Source organism: Balaenoptera ricei, chromosome 10 (genome assembly GCF_028023285.1).
Source record: "Balaenoptera ricei isolate mBalRic1 chromosome 10, mBalRic1.hap2, whole genome shotgun sequence".
Taxonomy (NCBI): domain Eukaryota; kingdom Metazoa; phylum Chordata; class Mammalia; order Artiodactyla; family Balaenopteridae; genus Balaenoptera; species Balaenoptera ricei.
This window is the reverse complement of record NC_082648.1, coordinates 85,277,940-85,301,536: the sequence shown is the minus strand read 5'-3', so window position 1 is coordinate 85,301,536 and position 23,597 is coordinate 85,277,940. Positions and strand designations below refer to the sequence as shown.

General features: G+C 34.2%; 1 protein-coding gene across 2 annotated transcripts in view; it reads right to left on the bottom strand.

Annotated features, from left to right (window-relative positions):
* Positions 1 to 56: 56 nt before the first annotated feature.
* SCYL2 (SCY1 like pseudokinase 2) overlaps positions 57 to 23,597 on the bottom strand; it is a 56,538-nt gene continuing 32,997 nt past the window's right edge. For both annotated transcript variants that reach the window (XM_059936741.1, XM_059936742.1), the window contains exons 5-18: positions 22,778 to 22,927; positions 21,343 to 21,564; positions 20,424 to 20,540; positions 19,701 to 19,826; positions 18,594 to 18,770; positions 16,805 to 16,927; positions 13,482 to 13,595; positions 12,295 to 12,427; positions 10,305 to 10,423; positions 5,925 to 6,025; positions 4,474 to 4,540; positions 4,241 to 4,336; positions 3,127 to 3,246; positions 57 to 1,699 (exon numbers count right to left, since the gene is read on the bottom strand). In XM_059936741.1, coding sequence (XP_059792724.1) covers positions 1,055 to 1,699; positions 3,127 to 3,246; positions 4,241 to 4,336; positions 4,474 to 4,540; positions 5,925 to 6,025; positions 10,305 to 10,423; positions 12,295 to 12,427; positions 13,482 to 13,595; positions 16,805 to 16,927; positions 18,594 to 18,770; positions 19,701 to 19,826; positions 20,424 to 20,540; positions 21,343 to 21,564; positions 22,778 to 22,927 — 2,310 coding nt within the window. In that variant the 3' untranslated portion in view covers positions 57 to 1,054. The remainder of the gene's footprint in view (positions 1,700 to 3,126; positions 3,247 to 4,240; positions 4,337 to 4,473; positions 4,541 to 5,924; positions 6,026 to 10,304; positions 10,424 to 12,294; positions 12,428 to 13,481; positions 13,596 to 16,804; positions 16,928 to 18,593; positions 18,771 to 19,700; positions 19,827 to 20,423; positions 20,541 to 21,342; positions 21,565 to 22,777; positions 22,928 to 23,597) is intronic.

Sequence of the window (23,597 nt, the reverse complement as noted above, 5' to 3'; positions counted from 1 at the left end):
CATAACGTATCAAGCTGAAAATTAATCTGTTAGTAGCCAGAAGATACAAGTGCTCATTTTTAGAGAAGTAAAGTTTATTACATTTGAAACAATACAGCAGAAATCTCAAAAGTATATTCATTAAATATAGTTTAATTCTTACAAATCTCCTTTTGAAAATGCAATTCATATGTGCTGCAACCTCAGAAGTTTGAATTCAAAATGAAATATGAAGGCAGTAGTCAGGGAAAGCACATCAGAGGGCTTTGTCAAATACCTGTACAAATCAGTACATACCTCTTCTGTCTGTGATATAGTAGGAAAAAAAGTGATTCTAAACATATCCAAGTAAATGCAGAAAAATACATTACTATTTGAGGCAGACCATGCTAAAATATAATTTACAACGATTAGTTTGCATTTATGATAGTTAATAATGCCTTTAGTTTGAACCAATGAAATCAAGGTTAAGTTAAATTCTGCAGTGTTTGCTCAGTCTTTTGCACTAAACATTAGTTCATCTGAGAAGTAATAAGATTGGAAAAGCAAATGACCCGATCCTTTTCGTTAGGCTTATCATTTTCTCACTCAGTCACACTAAATGCAAACAAATCAATACAGTATCAAGATTTTTCACATAGTAAAAATGAAGACTAATGACTTGTGAAGGCAGACTGTGTACCATGTAGTATTTAACAGATGAAACTTGCAATTACCATCAACTCAATTTTTTAAATAACACCAAGATTTACAAGCCAAAATAAACATTTGATTTAAAAATTCTGCTATTCAAGATACTCAGGTGTCTTTTTTTCTCGTTGAGATTGATATGGGTTGGGTCTTTTAAAAACCTGAAGAGGAGTTGGTAAGAGGAAAAAAATCCTCAAGGCTTTAAAAACCTCAACTGTTAAAGAGTCCATACAACTACTATGCTGGCATGACAACAGGTTTTCTTCTGTCACAGGACCATTCACTTTCCCACAGAAGTACTTCCTCCAAGCCAACTATATAGATGTAAATCAGCTTACCCATGATTAAAACTGAAGTAATCCTTCAAAAACAGGAGCATGACACCTCACCCAAAAAGATCTTTTAAGTCACTGCTAGCTGAACTGCTACTGGTCATAGTAGGTGGCGGCTGTGCAAAGTTCTGCGGGTTAAAGAAAGGATTAGTCTGCATACCAAAGGCAGACTGTCCTATCATGCGCACCTGTGCTCCCATTACCGAACTGCCCACACCTGGAGACCCTTGAGCAGGCACAAACTGATTAAGCCACTGATTCGGTTTCTGTTGTGATAACTGGTTCATGCTAACTTTGGGTTTCTGAGGGCCAAAGAGATTATTAAGAGCAGACATATCTGTGGGTCTTTGCTGAGTCGGCTTCGCACCAGCAGGAGGAACACTCACAGCACTGAAGTTTGGCAAAGTGGAAGGTGTTCCCAGTGTCATCTTGGCCACTGCAGGTGCGCTTGGACTGCTGAAGAAGTTCTGGTTTGTATTAACTGGCATGTTGAATCCTGAAGTCTGAAAGCCCATGTTGGCATTCAGGCCGTTTGTTAAATTTCTCTTTGTATTATCAATTGGTGTAGAAAACATCATACCAAGGCCCGTGGAAGGAACAGAAGTGAAGGTACTTGAAGCAGAAATTTTAGGGGTACTAACAGAAAGACTGGTCAAAGATGACATATTATCCATCAATGTGTCTGTCAGGTCCTTAGTCTGAAAAATATGAGGAAATTACTTTATCTCCAAGAATTCCAAATTACTTTAAAATTAGTAAACATTTGATAAATTTTATCATAAAGTACAAGTTAAAATTAAGCTCAATAGTCTACACCAAGACAGCAAACCACAGCTCACAGGCCAAATCCAGCCTGCCACATATTTTTGTAAGGCTTTTTAAGGATGAACATTTGCAATCAATCTGATGACAGGGAACACAACTCTGAACTCCAATTAAATGAAATGTTGTCTCCCCCGCTGCACCTCCACCAAAAAACAGAATTGCATTTTTCTCATTAGATCTGTATTACAGACAAGGATACTCTATTATTTTTGTATTTTGAATTTCATCAAAATTTTGTGGAAATTTATTTTCTCTATTCTTTTATAAGTACCTACAAAATACTTTATTTTTACCTCTTGGCCCACAAAGATTTTTCCCAGAGGAAGAAATTTAATGATTAAGAGGCAACAACAACAACAAAAAATAATTTAAAGAAAGCTTGTAAGATAAAGTAATTTCTGAAATCAGTAATAGTGTAAACTTTCTATCAACAGAGACCTTAATCACTGCTCTAACACCAGCACCTAGAACACTGCCTGGACCATAGCAGGAAATAAATACTGGTCAGGACATATAGATAAGTATTCCTAAATCAATTCACAAACATAACTATAACAAAAAAGCTAAAAATTGAAAATTGCTTTTTGCTCAAAAATACATAAATGCATGAATATAATATTCCTGGTCATTTCAAAGTGAACAGCGTTGAATTAGTATCATAGACCTAATATTTTTTAAGAACCCTCCCATTAATCTAGCTTCTTCTTTGTTGGTAACAAGCACTATTACAAAACATTATGTATTAGGCAGGCTATTGAGGAGTTGTTGGAAAATTCTTGATGCCCATACTTCTTAGAAATTACACATTAAAGTATTTTCTGAAATACATTTTTATAAAACACTAGTAGGTAGACTAAGTTCTATACTACCTTACTCCTTAAGAGTAGTATGCCTTATATATGGAATTTTAAAAAGTGGTACTGATGAACCTAGTGGCAGGGCAGAAATAAAGACGCAGATGTAGAGAACAGACTTGCGGTGGGGGGAAGCTGGGATGAACTGAGAGAGTAGCACTGATGTATACACACTACCAAATGTAAAATGGATGGCTACTGGGAAGCTGCTGCATAGCACAGGGAGGTCAGCTCGGTGCTTTGTGACCACCTAGAGGGGTGAGATAGGGAGGGTGGGAGGGAGGCTCAAGAGGGAGGGGATATGGGGATATATGTATACATATAGCTGATTCACTTTGTTGTACAGCAGAAACTAACACAACATTGTAAAGCATTTATACTCCAATAAAGATATAAAAAAAAAAAGTGTAGTATGCTTGAATTATGCAAAAGAAATGAACTCTGACCTGCTTGACTGGAGCAACAGGTGTGTGCACCTGGGGTTTAAGAGGTTGCTGGCTTTTCAACTTCTGTGCCTGCTCCTGTTCTTTTGCCAGTTTTTGTTTTTCTTCAAGTGTAAGTGATGCCTTAAAACAAAACAAAACCAAAAACATCAACTGACAACTTTCATAATTCCATTTATAAAACAGAAGATTTCTTTTTGGTATGTCTGACAATACCAAGTAGATTACAAACTACTCCTGTACTGGTGATTGCCACAGCGTAAGTTATACTTTGAATTACGATAAGATTTAACTTTAGGTAGAAACTCACAGGATCCATGCTAAACTATTTCCAGTATGAAAATAATAATAAAATTATTATTTTAAAACCATTCATTAGAATCATCTTTTTCCAGACAATGAGAATATGATTAGGTGATATCATTTTATAAAATTGGGAGATTCTAGCTCACTCCAAAAATATTTTAGAAACTCATCAAAAAGCTAAGTAAAAAGGAAACAACTTGTTTTTTTTAACGTGAACAATTTCTTTCACTGCTAATGTCTGCATCAAATTCAACATCTGTCTTTTTCTCATATCAACTTTGCCAACCTATAAGCTCGCAGTATGTCCTCTTACAATTTTGTAAACCACAATGTCTAGTAGTTCCTTGGCTCTACACATACAGGTACTCATAACTGTTGAATGAACAGAAGAAAAGTGCCCTCAGCAGAAATTCAAAACTGACATATTTTTTATATCGGATGCTAACCAACATTTCAATTGGAAAGTATCATTTTAAAGTTTGTTATTCAAAATCAGAATCAGAGAAGAGACACTGTAGAATTTATCAAGGGATGTGACTGGCAAAGTACAGTAGAAAGGACAAAGAAGTCAGGCAACCTAGAAATGTTACCAACATGGGAGACTGAATAATAAAGGAAGTTAAAAATCTTAAGCATGTTTATTCTCAACATGCGTCAGGTCATGCATGACCCACTGATAACTTTTAAATTTCATAAAGATAATTAAAGAATGTTTCTTATTAAGCTAAATAGTATTTCCCAACAAAAATCTGTGGTTTTAGAAGTTATATAATATAAATACGAGTACTGAAAGAACAGTAAAGACACTTACTCTTTTATGTTTATTCTGTAACCCATCCTCTTTATTTTCTGATTCACCACCAGTCAGAAGGTCTGCTCCAATGTTGTTAAAGACTTTGTCAATATGCTGAAATACAAAAAGTCAACCAGCTGAATGACGTGCAAGATTGTGATTTTACTGCTTAAAGATCAGAGGTCCCCTAAATGGAGCACACTATCAAGCACTTTTTTTCAAAAATTAGAATAATCTAAATATCTTCTTACCTGAGACCCAACATTTGTAACTTTCATCTCCTCAGAAGCATTCATTTGATTTCCTATATCCAAAGATCTGTAAGAGAGAGTTGAGTTATGACAAAGCAATAAAAGGAAATGTATGTTTTAAAAATAAAACTTGTACTAAAAATAGTTCATCCACATGGAATTTACTACAATCTAAACAAACTGCAACTTCATTCTTTAAGGATAGTCATAATCTTTTTCATTATTTACTACTATTAATGTCTGCATGCCCCAAAAACCAACATTTGTACACACGTCTTTTTTTTAAAGCTTAGCATTTGAGATTTACTGGAGAACATAGTGTCATAAAACCAGGCAAGCATGGTTCTTACCATAGAAGAGTTTACAGCTCACTGAGAGACAAGATATGATATGGGAACTTAATGTGATTAAGTTCAGAATCTGTGATTCTAACAATAAATGCTATAATCACTGAATAAGTGATGTGGGCAAGATCTATGCCTTGAAAAACAGGTAAGATTTAGATAGGAAGGAGAAAAAGAGAAGGTTCATTTACACCTCAAGTATAAATAATAGATAGAAAATTTCTCTCTGTTGTAATTTTTAAAGACTATTTTTCAGGGTTCCTAAGTTAATATAGTCAATCCATTAAACATGATAAATATATACATCACAGAATACTTAGTGCATACAAAGGGCTATTTCACATCATTCTACACCTTGTGTATTTATTTCCATAAAGCCTTCATCTTACACTGGAGCAGAACCTAAAAAGTTTCTTTTGGGGGACTTGGCTCATGATTGATATCAATTTTACTGATTTTCAGATGTCTTTGACTCAGGATTAAACTTTAACAGGCATCCTAAAATCATGTTTTGCCTCTGGAGCAAAGAATATAGTGGAGATTTGATCATAAAAACTGGCATTTTCCACTGAATAATGTTTACCCTTCCCCTCTTCCTTTGAATACTAGTATTTTGCAAATAATTTAGAAAATCCTCCCTAAAAACAAACAAACAAACAAAGAGGTACACACTGTGGTACTACATATGGAATGAACTCTCTATAAATGTTTCTGGGGTTAGAGAAAAAAGAAGGAGAAATCAAAACACCAGGATTTCACAGATCTGAAAAATATTTTTAAGTGGTGCTCTTGGCAATCAGCACCCTGAGTTTACAATGCCAGTAGCTGATGTGACAAGAGATTTTCTTAGAAGCAGAATTTTCTTTATGCAGAGAAAACACTAAGGTTACATCCTATTATGCTTCTGTATTCAGAAATGACATCAGATTTTCAACAACATTCTATTTAAACTCAGTTCAACTTAATATGTTGGAAAATTTTTATATGCTTTACATATAGTCAAATTGAAATCCTTCAATTTTTCTAGTCCATATTCTAGAAAATCAACCATGACATAACTTTAATGTCACTCCTGGACCATGTGCAATTCATATGCAACCTACTTACTTCTGCTGTTCTTGCATTATATGAAGTTGCTCCAGTTTAGTCTTATGTTCAGACTCCAATCTATTAAGCATCTCTTTTATGACGGAAATGAAGGAATTGAACTGGTGTAATAAGAAATTGATATGGTTATAATGTTTCAAGTTAGCCACAAAGGTAATCTAATAAAATAATTCAACAAGTTATTCATAATATTCTCTATTTTTATCAGAATAGACCCACTCATAGCACTGATGACATAAGAATAGTATATTTTAGCTCAATGTATCAGAGCAAGCTTTTACAGTATCTCTGTATGGTGGTGATATAGTTGATGAGACTTTTAAGTTCCAGAAAACATGTTCTCAATAAGTTTTATATCCTGAGTTGCCTAACAGCTATTATTCAGCAGTCTTATATAAATTCAACTCCAGCAGTTATTACATATTGATTTTTCTAGACTAATCCAAAAATGACCATCTAAATTTGTGCATATCTGAAAACAATCTGCTTAATAATGCATAAAAAATTACTCTTTATTCAGATCATTATAAAAATGACATGTTTGGCTAAAATAAGCCTTGTTTTCTAAAAAGTTAGTAGAAATATTAAATATACATAATCTAACTTCCAAATAATTAAAATTCATAAAGTATATCTAATTCAAAGTTAAACATAGTTTAAGCTTTTGTTAAACTTTAAATAATAATTTATTTATTTATTTATTTATTTATTTATTTATTTATTTATTTATTTATTTATGGCTGCATTGGGTCTTCGTTGCTGCACGCGGGCTTTCTCTAGTTGCGGTGAGCAGGGGCTACTCTTCATTGCGGTGCGCAGTCTTCTCATTGTGGTGGCTTCTCTTGTTGTGGAGCACGGGCTCTAGAGCGCAGGCTCAGTAGTTGTGGCTCACGGGCTTAGGTGCTCCCCGGCATGTGGGATCTTCCCAGGTCAGGGCTCAAACCCGTGTCCCCTGCATTGGCAGGTGGATTCTTAACCACTGCACCACCAGGGAAGCCCCTAGTTAAATAATTCTTATAGTACTTCAGGATCATCATAAACAATTTATTTTAATAATACCACATATTACAGGAAGACTCTAGAAACTGCTTTCTTCCCCTCCCCAAATCTTACAACTACGTCTTTGGGCTGGGTGCTTATAAATACACTATTCTATTAATCCTCACAACTCTTCAAAGTAAATTTATTAATATTTCTATTTTATAAATGAGGGAACTCAGGCTCAGCAAGAGAGAAAGCAACTTACTCAGAAATACTAAATAACTTGTATGGCAGAATTAGAATTCATACTAAGTCTGTCTCCAAAGCTTGTACTGTTTTCTACTACGTTATGCTGCCTCTCAACCATGCTCTATCATCCATTTATCCTCTGTCTGACCATGAGAGTAACAAAAGGCATATTTCCTTAGCTGTTTACCATGACTGACTCTTTGCTGATTAGTTTTTTTAACTTTTTAACAAAATATAACATACACAGAAAAGTATACATATAAGTGCACATCTCAAAAAATTCACAAACTGAATTTAACCAGTAGCCAGAAAAAGAACAGAACATTGGCAGCACCCCAGAAGCTTCCTCGTGCCCCCTTCTAATCATTTCCTACCCTCCCTCGCCATATGAGAAAACACTATTCTGACTTCTAGCAGTGTAGTTTTAACCGTCTTTGTGTTTCATATAAATGGAGTCATTCAGTAGATGCTCCTCTGTGTCTGGCTTCACTTGCTCAATATAATGTTTGTGAGATTCATCTATATTGTTGAAGCATTAACATAGTAGGCCTGCACTGCTATCCTTGGAAAAGTCTGCTTGCAAGGTTGGCCCTTGGCTGGTGTCCAGGAACTCAGATTTTGGGAGGTTCCCACCATTAACTGATAATAGTGGCTCACTGTGCCTAACTGGAATTTGAGTACCAGGCAGGGGGTGCTACTTGATCAGCCCCCAGTAAAAATTCCAGGCACCGAGTCTCCAATGAGCTTCTCTGGCTGGCAATATTTCAGACACGCTGTCACAACTCATTACCCAGGAAATTAAGCACATTCTGTGTGACTCCACCAAAAGATGACTCTGGAAGCTTGAGCCTGGTTTCCCCCAGACTTTGCCCCATGAACCTTCTCCCTTCACTGATTTTGCTTTACATTCTTCCACCATAATAAATCATAGCTGTGAGTACAACCATTGGCTGAGGCCTGAGTCCTCCTGGTGAATCACTGAATCTGGGGGTGGTCATAGGAACCGTCCCCCAACACAAGTTGTGATTGTGTTTGGATTGCTGCATGGTATTTGCTCTTTTTAATCAAATGCTAAAAATGTATTTTCCTCAGTTACTTTATCTTTTTCACATAATGTGTAATATACTTAGATTATTTTAAATCAGAACTGACAGAAGAGGGCAGTCTTGAATTAGGAACCCTGTCCATGAAATGAATAGGAAAGCAGACCACATCCATGCTAACCATTGTAAAATACCAGATGATATGAATCTAAATATTTCTGCTGATGAAAATAGGCCCCTCAAAAAAATCAACCATAAAGCTGAAGAAAACTAACACACTTCAAACGTAATTATATATTCTAAAATAAGCATTTGAGAATATTTTACAACACCCTAAATCATAAATATGAGAACTAAGAACAGAAATGACCGAAAGTTGAAGACTATCTTAGGCATGTTATCATTCTATTTTCCCCCAATATTCATCCTCCCTTTTTGCCAATCCTAATTTCAACCCTGCCATCCAAGATATGAAGAAATTATCAAGATAAAAACTGAAATCTAAGGACACAAACCTTCAGGGGCTTACCCTACCACTTCAAATGAAATTTTCGATCTGATTAATTTTACAAATTTCTCTAATTTGAAAACTCCATTCACTCAGCACTCTCCCCTATGCCAAAAGCTCTCTTGCTTAACTTTCAGCTTTCTGCTTCCTTCATTGCTCTAATTCACTTTTAGTCTTTAATTCCAAACCTTGCCAGCCTATCCATTTCTGACACTCTCAGTTAAACAGTAACCCTTCCCCATCTTTTCCATTATACATCATTAAACATTAGTTTTATGGTGAACAAAATGCCTTGTCATTACTCTGTACCTCAAATTTTCTCTCAATTCAATAAAAATTTTTGTTTCTGGCACTGTACTAAGTACTGGGGATATAATGAAGAATAAGCTATAACAACCAGCCTTCTGGGAAAGTCAGACACACAAGTATATAGCTGTGACAACTACAGTGATAGAGGTATGCAGAGGTAATTCTATAATAACCTTTGAGTACATAGTTCCTTTGCTCAAACATTTACCACATCTTGAAAGTTCAAATACCTAAACCAGATGAGCATTTAAAGTCTGCCTATTCTAGGGCTTTCACTGTCGTGGCCCAGGTTCAATCTCTGGTGGGGGAACTGAGATCCTGCAAGCGGCATGGCGTGGCCAAAATAAAATAAAATAAAACGAAAGTCTACCTATTCTAGTCTCAATTTATCTTAATATCATCACTCCCTGATTATATTATAGGTATCTCTCAAACTGTATTATTCATTCCCTGTGGCAGATAGACTCTAAAATGGTCCCAATTAACTCCTCATTCTGCTACTCTGTCTTTGTGTAATCCCCTACCTTCAAACATGGGCAGGACCTGTGACTTGCTTGTAACCAACAGAATATGGCAAAGGTAATGGGATGGCATTTCCTTGATTACATTATAAGAGACTATAACTTCCATCTTTCTAGCAGACTCTTTCTGGCTTTGATGAAACCAGATGATACCGTGTTGGAGGCCCATGAAACAAGGAATTCACCGTGGCAACCAGCTAACAGAGAGCAACAAACTGAGGCCTTCGGCTCAACAGTCGGAAAGGAATTTAATCCTGCCAACGACCATTGAGTGAGCTTAGAAACAGATCCTCCCCCAGGTGAGCATTCAGATGAGACCTCAGTCTTTGACTGCGGCACTGTGAGAAACTCTGAGCAGAGCATACATGCCCTGGCTTGACTGACCCACAGAAACTGTGAGATAATAAATCTATGTTGTTTTAAACCTGCAAGTTGTGGTGATTTGTGAGGTAGCAATAAATAATGAATACACAGCCCAGACATATTTTTTTTCCCTTTGTTCATGTCAATTTCACAGTCCCAAATTTGAAGTAGTCCCCAATCCTACACATCTTTCAAAATTCTGCTCATTTACTATCTCCCAATTAGGCCTCCAATAATCCATCCTTCCAATTCACATACTCCTTACTTTGAACCCACAAACTTTCTTCATTTATCTCTTTGGCATATTTTTCCTTGTTTTACCTATTTATATGTAATATATTTATACATTCAATGCCAAGAAAACAGTAAGCTGAATAAATTGAATAAAGCACAAAACTACTCCTACCTGATTGAGATTAAGATTGTTTTCAATACTCAGGGGAATCAGATGAGGCAATACTTTTCCAGCCAACTGCTCTTTGGTGATTCCCAACTTCTTATGAGCAAAAGTACATTTGTAAATACCTGACAGAAAAGAGTAAGACAAATGTTATAATTCAGTACCACAAATCAATAGAAATCAGAAAAACAGTGTATCTATATGAAATCTCTTGATAATCAGTGTAGTTACAAATTTTTCCTTATCAATGCTTAGAAGAAGGATGCTCTTATATATGGATCAGAATGATTTCAGCTTTACTGTCAGTTTAGATTTAACATACCATGACACATTTATCCTGTATTCTTTTGGTTTTAAGAACACATTTAATGATAGTATAAAATTAAAAGTCTATCAGAACGAGATACAGTTCTTACAGTGCAGCAGAAAGGCTACAGAATGTCTCTCTATTCTGAACACAAGTAAACATATATTTCAGACATCTCATTCAAACTTGAGACATCTATTTAAAGTGTCTAAGTATAGGTCCTATAACTTTATTCACTTCTTTAACCAATCAGACTCAACATCTCTGAACTTTAGTAATTTAAGTCAACTCCACACAGTCCTTCCCTGTTGTCTTACCTATTTACTCAACTTTCAGGACCCTGCTTGATACACCTATTGCACAAAGCCTTCATTTGGTAAACTGAGCACGTTTGCTCCTCATTCTCTGAATGCTTTTGTGTTATAAGTGTTTTGTATAGATAGAATCCAGAGCTTTAGAACACACCATCTGCTGTTATTCTGCTGTTAATGCACACTTCACTTACATACTCAAAGAATAACTTTGAGTGCCCATTAAATGCTTATTTGCAGGGCACTATGCTCATTACTTTCCCTTCAGTTGGTCTCACTGATTCTCACAAAACTCCTATAATGATATTATTTTTATCCTCATTTGATAGATGAAGAAACTTTTCAAAGTCACTCGAGGAACTGGCATAGCCAGGACTGGGGTTAGGGCTCTTTCCACTACGTCAAACTCCTTCTCAAGAAGACTAACTTCTTTGAGCTCAAGAGTTTCATACCATATCCCAAAAGTTCTATTTCTACAGAGGTCCACAACAGATTACTTACTGACCATTCCTACAAATATTTACTGAGGGCTTTCTATAAATCAGGCACTAGAGTAGGTATTAAAGATACATGGCTGAATAACATAGTTTTTCTTCAAAACTAACAAAGAACTTCAAGTTTAGTAACTTGTTAATGTTTCTGTGATTCCACAGCTAGGTCTATCTCTATTAGTACAGCAGACCCTGAACATTTCCAGATTGGGCTTTAACTATTTATAAGCAATTTCAGAGTTTTTTTTACAGAGTGACTTGTAATTATGCTGATAGGATAGAATGTGCTGTAAGGCCAATAATGCTTCATCGGCACATCACTTAGCAGTGAAAAATATTTGTTCAGACTTAAACATATCTAAATTAAAAACCAGCTCTACCAGTTATCAGCTGTATAACCTTGAATAACTTACTTCACTCCTCTGAGCCTCAGTTTCCTTACCGTAAAACAGAAATAACAGTATCTATCTCATTGGATTTTGGAGAGGACAAAATAAGGTAATGCAGAGAAAAGACTCAGCACAGTGCCTGTTACAAATCAGGTACCAAATAAACATCAGGTATTACTATTAAGACTGGTATCAGCATTTCAAGTAGTTTTGCTTGCCTCTCTTATTGAGTACCATTTTACAGAGAAAACTACATGCTATCATGATATCTGTGAAGCCAGGATTCCCAAATATCTTATTCCTTTATAAATGTCAAGTACTACCGCTTTTGCTAAAATTAACACAAAGAAAAGTTATATCATGGCATTTACCCCATCATTCTTCAGTTACTGAATGCTATATACATGAAAAGAGTACAAAATGGTTTTATAGATTGAAAAGTTTACTTGCATAATTGTAAAACAAAGTAGCATCAAATGACATTAAGTTTTCAGCTACCTAAAATTCCCATGAGGACCGCAGGTTCCTTGGATGGAATTTGTTGTAAGAACGGCAGAATATCATCAAGTACAAACCACTTATCCAAGTATTCCAAAATCTTTCCTAAGCACACTAATGAATTTACACGTACCTATTAAAAGAGGTAAACTGAATTAGTCATTTAAAGTCTTTGCAATCTAGACCAAAATATTTTAAGTATGAGTATAATCTTCATATAGGTATATGTTAAAACCTCAAGAATAAAAGTAGGTTTAAAAGCTCTCGTCCTTTATTAATATAGAAAATTCACATATTTATAAATTCCCCTGACTTGTTTCAGAAAGAATCTTTGATTGCTTTGCCAGGATACTAGGTAGCTAAAGGTAAGGAATGATTTTAATTTTATATCTTTTTAAATAAAGTAATTAGGATTTGAAAAGCTTTATTACACATTTGTTTGCTAAGAATATTTCCTTGGGGTCATTTGAATTACAAAAAAGGACTAAATTTTCCCACCAAGTGATTAATTTTACTGGGCTTCCAATATTTTCCTCTAATTCAGGTTCAAGTCATTCTTAAACTAAATATTTTAACAACATGTGAAAAGTATATTTGTCCTACATAAAGTTTTGTATTTCTAAATATATCTTTAATACAGTTACTAAAACCTGATATTTAGGAGCTCTTTTATCACAATTCTATCAATTGTGATATCTATATTATCTTGACTATTTTGATAAATATTTCACATCCTACTTTTTTAGCTAGAATTTGTTAAGATAGAATACTTTTAGTCAGGATCATAATATCAATAAAACTATTTTTTAAAAAGAAAAAAAGTAAACTAAGAAAAGCAGAAAACAATTAGTTGGTAAAAAAAGCAAAAAGCACATTTCTGCAAGAAAGATGGAAAAAAAAATAAACTGTGGCTTAAAGCAGAAAAGGATTAAGAAAAAAATTACTCAAATTTTCTACTGACGCACTCAAAGTTAGGGGACAGGGAGTAATGTCAGGGATGGAATACTATAAAATTATATATCAGGGAAAACTACAGCTATTGCTCACTTTCATAGTACTATATATAGGCTACTTATAGCCATGACAAAATATATGAACAAACTACAAAAGGGTTATTAAACAATAAGAAAATTATTTAAGCCAATGAGAAGTGAAAGAAAAACAAAAATTAATATGCGATTACTTACAGCGAGGGAAGACGTTTGTAGACATGCATTTTTAATTCTTGGTATCAAGGCATTTTTCATGGATGGGTAGTCTATAAGATTTGCAAAGGTTGGAATGATGTTTAGACAGAGTTCCTATTAAGAAAATAAATCGGATCAATCTTAGAGAAAGACTCTCTCACATACTAAAAAACATTTTGCATTTGCATGGCTAATTTGTCACATAGCTTGAAATAAACTTTTATGTATGGTATATCATTTGATCTTTTCAACAACTGTTTGAAAGAAAAATACTTATTATCAATTTTGAATTTTACAGATGAGGAAACAGGCTCAGAAGACCTTGCTCAAATTCACGCTATGTCATACAACTAGCATATATACCAAAATTCCCTGATCGCATTCCTAGTTTCTTTCCCTGATAACACAATTAATTCTTCATTTATTTTTAAAAATAGGAACATCTAAAAAAAAAAAGTAACATCTAAGTTTTGCTATCTTTCACAACAAGGGAAAATCAAGTACAAAGTCACGTAAAACTATTCCTCTTAAATAAGGAATTTCTTAGCTGTTACATAGATCCATATGATGGATATAATACAAACATTTTAAAATATATTTTCAAAGACTGTTTAACAGTATCAAGGATAAAATGCAATAAGATACTATTATATAATCCCATTTTTTAAATCTGTCTACAGGCTTAGGGAAAAAAACTGGAAGGATATATCTGGGAATGTTAACTGTGGGCATCTCTGACAGAGGATTTTAATTTCCTTTATATTTTTAACTATTTCTAAATTCTGAAACTAAAGCAAATATAAATGACAGAAACAGCAAAAGTTATTTAAAACATTCTTGTTAACTTAATGCCACGCCATAGTGTAAATGACTGGAACTGGGAACTCCAAGGATAACAGAAGAAAGGGGGGATGATGGAGGATTAAATGAGATAAAAAAAGAACAGGAAATGGCTTGAGAACTAACTGGCTGAAGAACCTAATCTCAGATACCTTATAAGGCAGAATGATCCTTGTAGGAAAGCAAAAAAGAGATTACTGAAGAAAATGGGGGTATAAATGTATATCAGGGAGGGAGTTATTGACGATATTTGGTAAACTTAAAGACATTCATGTTGGGTTAGCAGATAGAAATGAATCAACTACTAAAAATCTGTTATCAGTATACTGGCAAGTATTTTATTTACTTTAACTTATCCCCAGACTTCCAAAAGGCAGAAAGAAAGAAAAGAGTTAATATTAATATCTATTCAGAAGTATAATAATTAAGTAGGTGATATAACTTGAGGATAATAAATACAAACTACATTTAAGGGACTATTTTCCACAGATGGTAGAGAATGAGCAAGGATGAGCAGTCAGTGAGATACTGTGCTCCTGCTACCAGAGGGGAACAGGGAAGTTCAGCCCTTAATTGATATCAGAGTGACAGAGAGAGAGAGACTGACTGCACACACGCACTATGCCATATAATCTAGCAGTAGGTTACAGAGGGAAATCTTAAATTATGTCTAAATCACTTAGCTAGAGGAGGCGAGAACCATAGGAGGAGACAGAGTAAAGAACCTAAGAACAGGAGATGGAAAAAAACAAAACAAACAAAAGGAAGTCCAATTAGCATATTCTCAGGAACTTCTGCCTATTATTTTCTACTTTCTCTGTAACTGGTGGTGGGGAGGGGAGAATGAAAACAAATTCTACGTTTATTTAAAGGTAAATAATTTTAAAAACTGGTTCTCATATACATTTCTATTAATCCCTCTAATGACCCTAAAACTTTTGTAAACCATCTTCTACTTTTCCAAATGCTTTTCTAAACTCTCTCTAGCCTCTTAAATAGTTCTAATCAAACTTCAGTTTAAAAATACCATTCCAAAAATGAATCTCAGAAGTTACTTCCTAGCCTTCTAACTCGCATGAAGCTTGAGGAAAAGATTTTTGTTTCCTGCTCTTGCTCTCTCTCCCAAAGCTTAGATAGGCTTTAACTTTATCAGACTCTTACCAAGCAATGTTGATACTAGTTAACTGGACTGGTGACTAAACACTTATATTGAATGATATCAGAAATGCTAGTTTCTAAAACTTGGCAAAGTGCACAACTCAATTTGAATTATATATTAACTATTTTAATAAAATACTTGCTGGCCAAACTAACCCCCTTAGGAAGAAAAATGACCTTTCACATCACTCGATCCTCCCTCTCCTCCCTAATTTCACTGAATATAAAACAAGGTTGACTACACAGGGCCTGTGGGAATGTTTCAAGAAGCTATAATTCACAATTCCTTTGGAAAGCACTTAAAAGTAATAGTAAGTACCTTCCCCAATCATTCCACGTCATTTGGACAAAGGCAGCAAGAGATGACGTTGTAAGGAAAATTTTTAACATCAACTTCACAACTTGGAATAAAAGAAAACTTAGATAAGGACTGAAATGAGTCAAACAAGTGACCTTATATGTGTGGTATTAGGTTCACATTTTTTTTTTTAAAAAAGCTTTGGTCAATAACTTATAAAAAGTAAAATTCTTTGTTTTTCTTTACTAGAACTTTTGCACTGGTGAAGAGACCATAAACTTTTAAATATGACACCTTTTTATGCAGTGAGATGTTCTTAACATAAGTATTTATTTTCCAAAGTGAGAAAAAAAAGCTCAAACTAAATTATACTTTTAATAGCAATCCAAAAATTTTTTTCCAGATAACCCATAGAACCAAAATTTTAGTAGCAAACTTACAGAACTAAAAGTTTGGCAAAGTATGTGATGTTTTAACAGCACTTTTGTAACACAAAAGCATGACTATAAATGCATTAGGGATGGTCACACTAAATTACTATTTACTTTTCTACCTACCTGCTATACAAATTAACTTTAATGCAAAAGGAACAACATTTCTGAATAGAAGACTGAGTTACCAAACATGAAAGAAAATTATGAGTATGAGAAGTACCTACTTAACGCTTTCATAAGAAAAAGGCACATACATCTTTGTCATTTTCATTCATATATTAATTACTCATTTAGGAAGAAGGTATACAGCAATCCAAACTACAACAAATCAAACCTTCTATAATAGTACATTACTGATAAGTAAAAGCAACAAATCATTTTACTTTATTAATACAGGTATTCATCAATTGATTCTTCAAATTAGTTAGGAGTGAACACACTAGTAGTAGTATACATCATGCAATTCAATGGATTAATAAATACTATTGAGCTTTATATTAAAAAAATTATGACAAACTTAAAATGTACTTTACTTCTTTCTTTTGCTTTAAGAATCAGAATCATCATTAAAGGAAAAAAATTGAATATTATACCTGGATCTGAATGGAAGGAGCCTCTAGGGCTCTGTAAACCATTGGCAGGACACTGTTCTTTATCTCATCAGGAGGAGTTTTGGTTAGTAGCAAATCCATTTTTTGGAGGAAAATTAACAAAATCTGTGTAGAAAAGGGGAACAATGTATTGAAGTCTAGAATCTTTATGACACTTTATACATGCCAAAATTTAAAGTAGCTTCAAAAGAATAAGTTATGTATTTTGACACTCACCATGTTGCTAGCCTGAAGGCATGGAAGACAAAAACATATAAATCAAGTCTCTTATGTTTCTAGAAGCACTATATTTAACATCTGCTCTCAGTTTAAACATTTAAATAAAGACTAATTTCCTAACTCTCACATATCTTCAGTAATACATCACTCACCCACAAGTACCAACTACCTGCAAAGCTACCGGGTAAAAAAATAAAAGCCTGAGAGCAGCAAAGTCAGAGGTCCCAAAGAAGTAAATTCCATCACTCAGCTTCTATGAAGTTCAAGAGAAGAAAAGGTACAGAAATGAAAAGGACTGTCAGGAAAAATTCTAGAAACATTTTCAATTGTCCCTGATCATTTGTTTGCCACCACATACGTAAGTAATAAGGAACAAACTATCCCTTCTATCCATGCAGAATACTTAGTTTTGTCAAGGCTCAGTTAAAATTTTTCAGAAGGGATTTTTAGCTAGATTACTACTACTACTACTACTACTACTACTACTACTACTACTACTACGGGAAAAAAATACAAAGAATGAAGGCAAATAAGAGCTCAGATGATAGGTTCCTTAGGATCCTATCTGATGCATAGCTTAGTGAACATGGGACTCCACTCCTTTCCCTCCTGACACCTTGACCATGTTTGGAGAACTCTGCTTCGAAGCCTACAGTTCTCTCACCTGCCCTTTCCTTAAGCAGGGGAACTCCTGTCTTACTACCACAGACTTCCTTCTGTTCCCCTCCTTTCAATGGAAGGACCACAAACAGTCTGTCATAAAACCATTAAATCAGGTAATCAATGGTTTAACAATAAGCTCTTGCCATGGAGTAGCAGAAACTTAATAATATTTACCATGTGCCAGAAAATTTCATTTAATTTCAACAACCCTTTTCACATTTCAGAAATGAGCAAAATAGAAACTTTAAGAGAGTAACGACTTGTCCAAGGAGATAAAGAAGGCAAGATTCTAACCCAGGTATGTGACCTTACTGCTCTCTTAAATCCAAGTCTACCTTGAATCTGGCAAATAAATATTTTAATAGAGTCTATATCAGAGACTAATTAAATTTTCCCTTAACAATACACACACACACATATTACTTCCATGGTGCTGGAAGCATTTCTCCTCTTTTGGTGAAACTATTTATTAGCAATAAAATAAAGAGAAACAACTGGCATAAACCATCTACAAATTAAAGACTCTTAATAACAAAACAAAAAACCAGAAATACTTAAAAGTGCAGGAGAAAAATAAATATTTATTTTCCTAAACCTATAACTTTCAATAAGGCAATGGGAACAATATAACACATGCAAAATCTCATTACAATTTGTTTTCTGAGACAGCAACCTGTGGAGAGCTATAGACATTTATTTGCAAAGTTCAATTATAATTTTAGGAATGGTTCACTTCAAACATATGCAAAATAGCTTCTGACTAATGGAAAAGAAAGTCTCTCATACTTACCTCAATTTTTAAAAAGTCAAATATCCTTTCCTTTTCTTTTCAATGATAGTTATCATTGACTAACTAGATAAACAGGGAAAAAAATATCTACATACATACCTGGATTGGCTCCTGCTGTCTAAAGACAGGGCCAAGTTCAGGTAGAATTAACTTGACATATTCTTCTTTGGTACATTCTTCAGCAATGAGTAGAACATTGGGCAAAACAAAAGGTACCATGTCAGGGTTTACAAATTCTGAAGTCAAACAAGGCAAAATTCTCTGCACAATGACACGCTGAAAGGCAAAAAATGTTTTCATAAAACTAATCTTTATATCAGGTCTTTAGTATTAACATTGAAGTTAAGAGTCTAAAATCTCCAACCCCTTTGGGTAAGGTGACTATATAATTTATAGTTGAAACTGGGACACTTTTGAGAGTAAAATAGGGTGCTATTGCTAATTATGCCAGGACAAAAGACATAACTTGGGAACATTACAGATAAAGGGGGACATATGATTACCCTTCCTTTAGGAAATCTTCCCCAATTAGTTTCACTAATACAGTTCTCCTCTTAATTTCTTCATTACTTATGATTCATACCACACATTGTTAATTGTTGTTTCATGCATGTTAACCCTATCTACACTTACTGTAAAGCCCTTGAAAGCAAGGACAGTATTTTGTTTCCCATTTATTCTCCACAGCATCTAAGTAAAGGGCTAGACAAACAGTGCATAACCAATGAATATCTGATAGATTCAACACTGGAGATATTTCTGCAAAGGAATTACTAGTTTTCCAGCCAATGGCTTCTTTAGCATTCACTAATATTTTTAGACCATATTATCCTCACGATTTAATAAGCCAGAAAGGGAGAGTAAAGGAATTGGAGAGAATAGTATCAATACAGCAGTATAATTGCTAGTGAGGCAGTGATTTCCACAATGACAGTTTACGGACTTTTCTTCTGATGTTTAATGTCCAAGTGCTGCTTTTGCATAGGTGGTATCCTTCTAATTTTTTACACTATTTAATAATTTTTGGACCACACAAAAAAGGTCCACTAAACTTTTGTGACTTCAGTCTGTAGCCTTTTATACTCATTTATGTACCTCTGGCAAAAGTTACATTTTTTTTTTTTTTGGAAGGGTTATTATAGTAAGTCAAAGTAAATTTTAAATTCTATACTCCTGACTATAATAACAAACTGATCAACAACAAACCTTGGGCAGTTTTGGCAGAACCTTTGGCAGTCCTTTGAAAAACTGTGATTTCTGAAGGTTATCTCTTTGGAATAAGGTATCAAAATACTGCAGTGTTACTGCACCAACATCATCAAAGAAGGGAATCTAAAAACAGAGAAACAGAATTATTCTGATAAGTATTAAAGTGCTTCTCATATCTGAAACTGACACATTATGGTGAAAAAATATTCAGAAACATTTAGCAAAATGCTAAAGACCACTTAATAAAAATTCTAGTTATAAAAATCAGAATAAGAAAGTAATAAATTATTTTTCTTTTCAAGGTCAGTTTTTCAGAATCAGTACCTGTGAGTTAGCTGCACAGTAACATTTTCTTTACATAACTAGTAAAATATTAAAAGATTAAGTAAAATATCTTGAGGGCATAAACAGTACCATTCATTAAAATCCATTGGTTATATGAGTGAATTTGAGGGCTATGAATTCTTGGGGTGTCCAGAACTTCTGCATGCCTAACTGTAACTATTAGGTCTCTTTATTTGAAATCTTAAACTTTATATCAGAGCACTTACCTGCATAAATTGTTTAACTCTTTAAGATTAAAAGAAGATGAATATTTAATACATTCAAGAATACAGATGTTATCTGGGGACTATATCTGATTAAATCTTCAGATGCATTTAATCAACTTTAACTCATTTTTTGTCCCTCCATCTAAGGCAGGAATTCATATGCACTCACCTTTGTCATTTGATCTGCATCTGGTCTTACAGTTGGAGTTACATTTAACAGTAGTTTTACATGCTCACGGACTTCCTCAGGTATATTTGTAAGTGAACTAGATCCTAAACGACTCAACTTCAAAAGAGTAATAATGTTAAATATGAATATAAAATATTCAAAAGATACACATTTATACTGTCAATAGTCCATTTAAGAAAACTTTTTGAGGGACTCCCCTGGTGGCGCAGTGGTTAAGAATCCACCTACCAATGCAGGGGACACGGGTTCGAGTCCTGGTCCAGGAAGATCTCACATGCCATGGAGCAACTAAGCCCGTGCACCACAACTACTGAGCCTGCGCTCTACAGCCCACGAGCCACAACTACTGAGCCTGAGTGCCACAACTACTGAAGCCCGTGCGCCTAGAGCCCGTGCTCTGAAACAAGAGAAGCCACCACAATGGGAAGCCCGCGTACCGCAACGAAGAGTAGCCCCCGCTCGCCACCAACTAGAGAAAACCCACGCGCAGCAACGAAGACCCAATGCAGCCAAAAATAAATAACAAATAAATTTTTTTTTAAAAAAGAAAACTTTTTGAAATTTACTAAAAAATATATTTTTAGATTGAACAAATGGCTAATTCTACTGTTGCAAGATAATTAAAACACATCTGTAATACCTGAAATTGTCTCTATTCCTAAAACAAAACACCCAGTACTTTAGACTATATTTCAATTTTCACTCTAGTAAATAAATGCCATGATTAAAGTTGTAGTAACAAATATTAATCCTAAGAATTACTTTTGTTAAGTTGACTTTATGAAAACTTAAAATATGAGACACTCATCTCAGTTTAGAGAATTTTCTGAACATATTTTGGAAAAAAACCAAACACTTAATACATTTTTAATGCAAGCAAATGTTTAAAGGCACATACCTGATCCAACTGTCTACTGAAACTCTTGTAAATATCTTGCTTGTTAACTTCAAATACAGCTTTCCCTTTATTAAATACAGCATACATGACAGTTCCTAAAGAGTACATATCACTGGCTGTTTCACAGCTCACAGAAAGTATGTATTCAGGAGCCAAATATTCAGGATTTGGAAGACACAATGATGGTAAATTTGGGTCCCATTCTTTACATGGAAACTTAGGCTACAAAAAGACAGAAAAAGGATTACATAGATTAAATATTTAAATTAAAGCAAACCACTGTCAGGTAGTAACAGTTTAGTTTTAAATTCATACTCAGTCATGCAAGTAAAAATGTCACCATCACTTTCCATTCTAAATTTCCGAGAATCCCAAAACTAGAAAGTGCATGAAACAAGTTAAGAGATAAGAATAAGAAGTCTTACAACTTTGAGATTATTGGCGCTCTCTCCCAGAAGACAAATTATCACTATACTATACAATGCATTATGAATATGGAAAGGTCTGGCCTATGTTTTCTGATACACAGGCTTCAAATTTATGAGTTCAAATAGATTATTGTTTGAGACCTTGTTCTCTCACTAACTAGCTATGCGATTTAGTTAACAGGTTCAAAGGGATGTTGTAAGATAAACAAATGTATGCAAAACAGAGCCAGCACAGTGCCTGACGCATAGTATAGACTCAACCAATACTAATTCTTTCTGCTTCCCTTAAAAATGTTTACTTAAATTAGAAATATATTTTAGGTCAAAGCACGGTTGTTAAAGGTAACAACTACATTGTAAAAACTTGAAATATTGCAGTGTTTTCCTAAGTATAAATAGGCAGGTTTCATAATCACTAAGTAACAGGTGCTTTTTAACCAGAAAGACTGGGTTTAAATCCTAGCTCTACCACTTACCACCTGCCTAAACTTAGGCAAATTATTTTACTCTATGAGTCTAACTTACTCATCTGTATTATTCCCATACCTCACTGAGTCGTTGTGAGGATAATAAGTAAATACACAAAAAGTGTTCAGAAAAGCGCTTCAATAAATGTTACCCATTATTATCACTGCTATTGTTATCATGCTCCCTAAAGAAGATTCTGTGATCCAATAAGCTGGGGAAACACTGCTAGAGATTCACAATGTTTGTTTGTGTATCTGACACTCTGAGGGAAAAAAAATCTACTTAACCCAATAGTGCTCAAATTTGCTTAACTCTAGCACTTTCTTCTCAAGTAACATTACTGAGGAATTAATGAGCTAAATATTCGTAGGTACAATGAACACTAGAAATTTTCTGTAAAGCTATACATTTAAACATACCATTGTACCACACAGCCTATTTCTACACATTTATCAGGCTTATAAATTCTCTAATCTATTCCAGATGCAATCACAAATTTCCAGAGCTTTAAAAAATGAAAAGAATAAAACCTTCATTACCTCTTGTTCAGAAGGATTGGTCGATGATATACAAAAATCAAAGCCCATTATTTTCCAGGCTCCACTTTTATTCAAAATTATATTTTCAGGTGTAACATTTCCATGAACCATTTTCACACTGCTATGCAAAAATGACAATCCTTCAGAAACCTGTAAATGGAAATAAAAGACATTTTTAATAAAACTCCTTTCAATTACAATAATAAATGTCTCATAATAATCAAATTTGCTGCTTCTCCCAATAAAAATTTTTTACACGTCAGGTAACAATTAAATTTCATAAATGCAAAAGTGTAGATATTCTCAGTTGCCAGAGCATTCTAAGCATTAGCAAGAAAAACCCAATTGTAAAAACAGAGTACAACTATTTATTAAGTTCCCTTCTATATGCACAAAAGCAAAAGAAAAGACAGTAATAAAAGCACTTTGCTACCCAAATTTATTCAGTTCCTGAGTTTGAAAAGTGAGAGAATCTTTGGTTTCTTACTTAAAGACAGTAAATATCAAGAAATACCTTTGTCAATTTGATTCTAATTCTTAATATTTTTATATCCTAAGGATACTTCATATTGAAATTAAGTTTTTCTGAATACCATTGTGCTCAGTTTTCAAACATTAACTGATGTTCACTCATTCTCACACTGGATTAATATTTGGTAATTTTATATCTGTGCCTGAGATTACCATGGAATTTGTTAACAAAAAGTGAAAACTGGATTTGAAAGGGCCAACCGTACCAGGTATGCCAGTTCCTCAAAAACGTAAAAATAGAATTACCATAGAATCCAGCAATTCCACTTCTGGGGATATCCCCAAAAGA